The sequence below is a fragment of the Sphaeramia orbicularis genome, chromosome 7 (assembly GCF_902148855.1).
Source record: "Sphaeramia orbicularis chromosome 7, fSphaOr1.1, whole genome shotgun sequence".
NCBI classification, from domain to species: Eukaryota; Metazoa; Chordata; class Actinopteri; order Kurtiformes; family Apogonidae; genus Sphaeramia; species Sphaeramia orbicularis.
Window position 1 is genome coordinate 23,696,045 of NC_043963.1, and position 7,836 is coordinate 23,703,880.

The 7,836-nt window shown below is 38.9% G+C and overlaps 1 protein-coding gene across 2 annotated transcripts; it reads left to right on the forward strand.

Moving 5' to 3' along the window:
- Positions 1-327: 327 nt before the first annotated feature.
- On the forward strand, positions 328-6,428 carry tmdd1 (transmembrane and death domain 1). Of its 2 annotated transcripts, XM_030137970.1 has the most exons (5): positions 328-423; positions 4,148-4,339; positions 4,630-4,749; positions 5,607-5,759; positions 6,177-6,428. In XM_030137970.1, the coding sequence occupies exons 2-5, from the start codon at positions 4,273-4,275 to the stop codon at positions 6,407-6,409; spliced, it is 573 nt and encodes a 190-aa protein (XP_029993830.1). In that variant the 5' UTR covers positions 328-423; positions 4,148-4,272; the 3' UTR covers positions 6,410-6,428. The 2 variants fall into 2 exon arrangements, with proteins under 2 accessions (XP_029993830.1, XP_029993829.1); XM_030137969.1 differs by lacking the exon at positions 328-423 and having other exon boundaries at positions 3,776-4,339.
- Positions 6,429-7,836: the final 1,408 nt, after the last annotated feature.

Here is a 7,836-nt window from a genome sequence, read left to right on the forward strand (position 1 = left end):
TTCTTCCTTGGAATCTTCTTCCACTGATGATGAGATGCTGTGTCTGATGTATTTGTAAGTGATGTAAAATGAGATTATTGTGTTAATATCGACGGTTCTGCAGTTTTAGGAATACAACGCGTGCTTTGGTTCTTGTTTCTTTTCTTTTTTGTTAATTCTTCGAGTAACACCCCACCACACGGGCTGGGTGTGGTGGGTGTCTTATGGCTGGAAAATGGGTGGTCCTACTCAGGCGCTTGATTCGTATTGGTTGGGGCTGGTCTCTAAAGCACCAATACCTGAACCAGGTAAAGAAAAAAGTCACAGTAGTGGCAGGTAGCACCTAGACAGATGTACTAGTCTTTTATAGAGACTGCTTTAAGTGCTTTTGTCATTTGATTTGCATTGCATTCGTAGACATGGTGGACAAGAAAAGGATATAAGGTGAGTTATTACATTTTAAGCAAGGTAAGACATAAAAAGATGAAAGTCTACTCCTGCAAATATTTCTAGACTGTGTAGCACTACATTATTTTAATAATAGTCTGGTTCAAAAGTACTGGTATTGAATTTATTGAAATGATAAGACCATCTAGAGAAAGTACACGCTTGAAAGAAGGATCTGCTTTTACGACTCAGGAGAATGGAGCTGGAGATTGGTGGGATTCGTTGCAGTTGTGTGGATGTTAGAGCGTGAAAGACAGAAAAGTATGTCCATTATTAAGATGTGGTTCAGGTGTGGAGAGTAAGCAAAGTGTTGAGATGGTGTTTCCCCAGGTTTGGGACTCTGAGTCGGACAGATAGTGAGATTGGCTGCGGTGAGGTTGCACTGATGACTAAACACTCATTCATCTCAGGCCTGTGATAACGTGCCAGAGCCAGGGATTTCAACAGCAGCCTGACACCCTGGAGCCACAGAGAAAGGCAGGCCTGGTCTCGCTCAGGCTCAGACTTAAACTCAAGAAAAGGGAGAGGCCAACTTCCAATTCCTGCTTCACTCATTCCCACCCCCTCATCCTCGAAGGCTTCCACATAAATCATGCCGTCTCAATCGTCTGCTGTGCAACAGACGCCAGACTCAGCCTCCATCCTGAAACTTAACATTGAAAGTAAAGCTTAAGGGTCTGCTTAATGTAAGTTATGCTTGTTGTAGTGTGTTTACTTTGGGAAACCATGAATGAATTATAATTTGGAGTCGAAAAAAGATGTGTTGTCTGCATTTTGGTCTTTCAGACACATTTTTTACACTTTTTACAAGAATATTCCATGTGTTCTATCCTTCATTCCACCGGAGTCTGTATCTGTTTTTAACCAGATTTCAGTGGTGTGAAGTGTAAGAGACATGGGGATATGGCTTCAACAGCTAACAGTTAAAACCCAGAAGGAATCCAAGAAAGAAGTCAAAGAAGTAACTACTGTATTATTATACTGAAGCTACATATATGAACGTTAATTTCAAGTGTGAAGTTAACATCTGGTCATTTTGTAGAGGATTCTGCTGTTCTGTTGTAAAATAAAGCACCATGTTCACATTGCACTTTTTGTTATGCATGTATAGGCAATAATAAGATACTGTTCTGAGCAACTGAGTAATACGAATAAATCTCCTGACCTTGTGCTCATGTCTTCTTTTTTATTTCTTTTTTGCAACATCTCAAATCATTACAGAGCCATTATGCCACCCACACCCAAGTATCTGTAGTTCTCAGCCCCTGAGCAGGATTTTTTTTTTCATTAGCCAACATGGAGAATTTGAAACTCAGCCCACACAAACAACCTTTACTGTTTGGCAAATGAAGCTTATTAACAATTTAAAACATGCCCTCACTGTAGCTCACACAATAATGTCATTAAACATGTTCTCCCTGCTAGAGAGATCTAGCATCTCAGCTAGTCCCAACACACTTCTCTCCAGTAGTGCACATCAAAGCGAAAGACAAACATAATAGTCTTTGCTGTTGGACTTCTGCAACATTTTCATTTTTTATCCAGCCATATGTGCATTGCCCACACGGTAAGGATAGTGGTACAAATTCCATATAGGCTTTGCTTTGTAGTTTTTGCAAAGCACCAAGGGTATAACCACAGGGTTTTTAACCAGACCTTCTCAGAATAAAGCTTTTAAGTTCAATAGAATTTTGAACAGGACAGAGCTTTGCTTCTGTAGGGTTTGTGAGACTACTCTTTAACTGTCAGCAGGTGCTTTGTTTCTGGAGTTGATGATCAATCCCCTCTGGGGGCTATTTAGAATGTGAAATAACACCACAGCAAACACTTTAACCTATGATTATCCAAGCCCAATATATATCTATATAGAAATATCTATGTCCATATTTATAGATATATATGTCCACATCTACACTTTTGGTGTAAAAATTACTGAAAAGGAAAACCAATAAATTATATAACATTAGTTTAAGCCAGAGAGCATCAGTCATATTGCCACAAGCAAGTGTCAGAGATGTTAATATGGTACTTAAACACAATTAATATCCCCACACTGTTTAATAAATACACTAAATGAAGCAATAAATGACAAAAGTCATAATATAATTTTATATTGTGTCTTTAAGGTTCAATTTCTTTACCTTGTCATCTGAAAAGCTCGCAAGATGCTTCAGTTTGTTTTTACTTAACCCTTAAAGACCCAAACAGCTACTGATGACTAAAACGATCAACAGAGCTAAAATGTTTCATAACTTCTAAACCACTGAACCTACTAATACATGTAAATAATTGGTGTAATATGCAGTTTATCATCTTTTCATGGTCATCAGATATGACCCATTTGCACATTCAGAGGCTCTGTAGTTACCATGGAAACACTGACATCTTCTGCAACATTGAGTCACCAGGAAAACCCATAGAGTTGGATCAATGACAGTGGATGGAGACACTTGGTTTATGTTCAGTTAATGCTATATTTTGCCAAAAAAGTAACCTTTTCTTCAGTTTTCTCTGTTTTTGATATAGTAAGCCTCAACTTTAATCTGAGATTTAATGAACATCCACATGATCAATAAATTAAATATAGGAACATACCTGATTTTCACAGAAAAAATGCAAAATACAGAGAATAATATTCTAATAAATTGTGATAAATCAATTAAGAAAAGTTACATATAGAGAAAAAAATATATTTTGGAACTGCCACAAAAGCAACACTGGGTATTTACGGGTTAATTTAACTGTCCATAAATTTAGAATAAAATATTTTTACCTCTTCTTCTGAAATGACTGCGACACTGTGAATTATGATTACTGTGATTACTGATGTGTATGAATAGGAATAAAAAAAGAGCAACATGTTTGAAAACAAAATTGCTCCCTCATTGTGGGCAACAGTGTATTTGTTGCATTCTTGACATGAATGATAATTTTCAAAAACAAGTAATGTGTCACAATATTTTTGTCCATATAGTATATGTTCCCAACACCACAGACTGTTGGAAATTAGCAGTATAGTGCCAATGTTTTGTCCAGAACAACAGGTATTTAATCCATTTACAGAAGAAAAAAGCATCTTGTAAAACTCTATTATGCTTCTCCTTTTAGTTACAAATGGATGATAGTTGAAATTGTTGCTAAGGATGCATGGTGATTATCGTTTAAAAACCAACAGTCAGAACCCAGTAGTTTCTGTTGGTTGTTTTTTAAATATAAACTTTCTTACCTGTGAGTAGTATGTATTTGGGCTTTACTACTTCTACTAACATGGAAGTCTGGAAAATTAGTAGCTTCCTGGTTTTGATGCTTCTGAATTCAGCCATCGAGGAAGATACAGGTGAGGGAGAACATTCGTGCAGCAGGTACAGTTTCATCTACTGGAAGCATGTTAATAAGAGTCCAGTGGGGGAAAAACTCACAGTGAGTTTACTAGTTGTTCACTTCCCTGTTGTGAAATGTTCATTATTTAGTCTCTATTCTCTGCAACTGAGGAGGGTAATGTGACAGTTTCACACTGCACAAGGAGCACTTGCTAATTGAGAGAACAATCACACCGCAGAAATGTTATGTAATGGCAGCACCGAGCTTCATTAACTGGAATTTACAGTGTACAGCCATGTCTACTCAACACAGGCTATGGTGCTGAAGATGTTCAGAGATCATCTGGCTGTAGAATTATGTTTGTACACCACTTTAATTAGCATAATTTCTGGCTGCACAGTGGCAGAGGACATTGGTGCCCACCAGTTGGAGCGTTTAGTGGATTTGTTGACGTCTAAGGAGTGCGAAGACCTTCTTTTCACCCTCTCCCACCCAGAGGAGAACATCTTTCAGCACCTTGAGCGCATGTCACCAGAAAACAATCAACTGGACCTCAAGCCTCTGGCAAAAAGAGCCCTTTTATCTGATACAGGTAAAGTATTCATTATTCTTTTGAACACATCTCACTTGAGATCACTTTAGACTACAGAAATCATCATATATTAGGAGCTACAGGGAGAAAATGCCACATGAAAAGTGGGTTCCTTCCAGTGACACAAGGAACAAGCACACTATAGGAGCTTTAATAAGGCGCAAAATAAAGCAAAGTCCTCTGAGACCTGTCTGTTTCTCCCACATCTAGCTCAGCTTGGGGAGTTTCTGGCAGCAGGCTGACTGTCAAAGACCTGTATGTCTGAGGGCCATATGTTTTGTGTTTACCAGATAGTGAGGCTCAGTGCAGGATGGCACTGACAGACTGGTTGTTGAAGCACGGAGAGCAGACCTACTACGACAGGCTTTCCCGAGCCTTGCAGCACATCGGGAGAACAGACGTTGCCATTGGTGAGAAAAGCATTTGACACAGATAGAGCACATTCAAGTGCTTTGTGTAACATTGAATAATAAGGAATATTTTTGGAGCAAGTCGTGTAATGGGTCGGAAATTTAAAAAAAAAAAAAAAAAAAATGAAAAAGATGACTTTTTATGTACAGTACAGTGTTGTTGAAACAAATCTCATGAGCAGACATCACAGTGAGTCCCCTGACAGAAAGAAACTGGAACAAAGTCTCATTTGGGTACATGGCAGTGTATTTTTGAAATTGGCTTATTTCGGTCAAGAAGGCCTTCTTAAGACTTTAACAACAGTGTGTAATTGCTTCATTACTTTGAGATTAATTTTAATTGGAACTTCAGAAGTGCCATATTTTGCACAGTGCCAGTCTCTCTGGCATGTGCTGCAGTCCAGTGTGCACACAACTCCACAGCCGAGTGGCGTTGGATAGAAGGAGGTGTAAATGATCTGACAGAGGACTCAGTGGAGCTGACACCAGCCACAGAACAAACCATCTGCTCCTTTCATCAGCAGCTTTGGAGTAAAAAATAGACAAGGAGAGGATGGGAAGACATGAGTTATAAGACATGGAGGGGGGCAGTGGTGGCTTTGATGAAGAAGACTGTGTGGATGCAAAATGCAGCAATTATCATACAATTGATTGCGGTTCTGAGGAGATCCACTCATACGTAAAAATGAGTGGTTCATTTTGTTCTATTCTGAAGTGAAGGACCACAGTTACTCTACTGCCAGAACTAATTATATTCTGGCAAAGAAAACAGCAATTTAATTCAAAGTTATTACCTTTTATGGAAAGAAATACATACATCTTTTTGATAGAGCACCCTTATGCTCTCGTTTTCACAGAAGTCGGGAAGAACATCAACCAGGACAAATCCCTGAGTCTAAGACGTTATGTGGAGGACTATCATAAATTAGTCAACTCTTTAAACTTTCCACAAGTCCAGTCAGACCCAGGGGACCACTCACATGCAGAGTCAAAGACCACAAAAAGAAAAGGTATGATGATACACTTAAGTATGGCATGTTATAAAATATACAAATATATAACGTGAATCAACGTATCTTGGACAAACAGTATTGATGTCAAGTACAAAATCTTGGGTTATCCCTCAGGAGATTGTCTGAATGATAAATGACATAATGTTTCTCTGAACCCTAAATCTATTGAGTGTTAGATTACATGCTGGATTAGATTTGGTGGCTATGGGCATGCTTCCAGTTCATTATTTCTTAACATAACACTCACACTTCATGAGAAGTATTTCCCAAGACGGCCAGAAATTCAAAAACGTAATTATCACCTGTCCATTTTTTTTTTGTGTCTCCTGGGTGGTTCATTCAAGTTAAATCTTGACAAAAATACAACCAGAGTCCTTTGAGAGAGTAAAAGTGTCTGTTGTGTTTGTGGATTAGTCAGGGATCTCACATGGCGTGACCTGGATCTGATAGTAGAGCGGGCTCCCGTCCCTCCATACCAAAGGGGGCCTTTGGATGTTGCACTTCCACTTGTCTATGGCATCTTGCTGGGCTTCGGAGGCACCTTTCTTGCAGGTGTCATCTTCTTTCTCCTTACTGTCTGCATTTTTCATAGAAACCAACGGGACTATCCAAGGTTGGACTGGAGGCTGTCAAACAGGAGGTTTTAGATTTACATTGTTTAAAGAACCGCTGAAATAAAGCAAGATCGGTCCCTCTAGTATTTACAATAAAACATGGAGACGTGCATAAATCATAACCCTTTTACGCTCTTTTTTCTCCATTTTCTGATGTGTCTTTGTCTGTAATGATCAGCAAATACAACGTAGTGACTCACTATCGATTCCACCACACCACAACTAATTATGGCGAAATATGACAAGAATAATTCCGTTTCAGATAAAGTAATTATCCATGCTGTGTACTGCTAGACTGGTAAGCATTATTGTGTTGCCAGTGGGTAGATGACTAGTGGTGTGACAGATGCGCTGGAACGCAGCCCTCACACCAAAGGTTGTTCCGGTGTTACTGTGATAGTGATGCCACTTTCCATTTCCCCTCCAAGTGACGGCAACGTGCCCGTCTGGCATCGAAGAACAACTAATTATCCAGCCTGGCGCCTGCTTCCCCCGGAGCCTGCCGATACCTCCACAGGCAATCCAAAAGACTAATAACAATGACAATGCTAGCAGACAATGGAGCACTCTTGGTTGTGATGGCAGCTTCTGCCGGGTGATAGAAGCCAATAGAAAAAGCAGAACTACATTTTTTTTTGAGGGTGTGAAGTAGCAACGATTGTAAGCAAGCTGAGATAACGGATGGTGCAAAGAAGGAGGTCCAGAAACTGGCATCAGAATATAAATGCCCATGTTAAAGAGTCAAATTAACTTTATAGACAAGTGCAAGCTTTAATTAAGAAAAGCTCATAACAAGGCAAATTTTACATTCTCTGCTGAGACAAACTGTTTCATAATAGTCGGACAGAAAATACGCTCATGGCACTGGAGTAGTTTCTGGTTTCTAGTTCCCAGTTTCTTGCACTATCCCTACTTTCTTCATCGTAATTGAACTAATTACTTCATTATACAAATCTGGCCTAATGTGCTTGAGGAAGCAGACAGCTTGGATTAACAGTAGCACTAAGCAGCAATTACACACAATTAGTTCATAAATCAACATTTAAACAAATTATAGTGCAAAGCAGAAATGTATAAACACAGTTCTAAAAGGCCAAAAGGGCATGGATGTGACCTGGGACCGAGAACCTTAAAGGTACACTGCATACACTAGATTCTCCTTCAGTATGGTTTTGAGTAAGGCATTTTTGCAATTATCTTTTTCTGCACATTCATACATTCTTCTTTTACTAGACCCCATTATTCAAACATGTAGAACATTTTGAGTGTTGTAACAGACAAATAATAAATACACTTTGAGTTTTTTTTTTTGGTTTTCAGATTTATTCTCCTTTACCCTAGAACCCTAGACAGAGAGACAGATAGACAGATAGATAGACAGATAGATAGATAGATAGATAGATAGATAGATAGATAGATAGATAGATAGATAGATAGATAGATAGATAGATAGATAGATA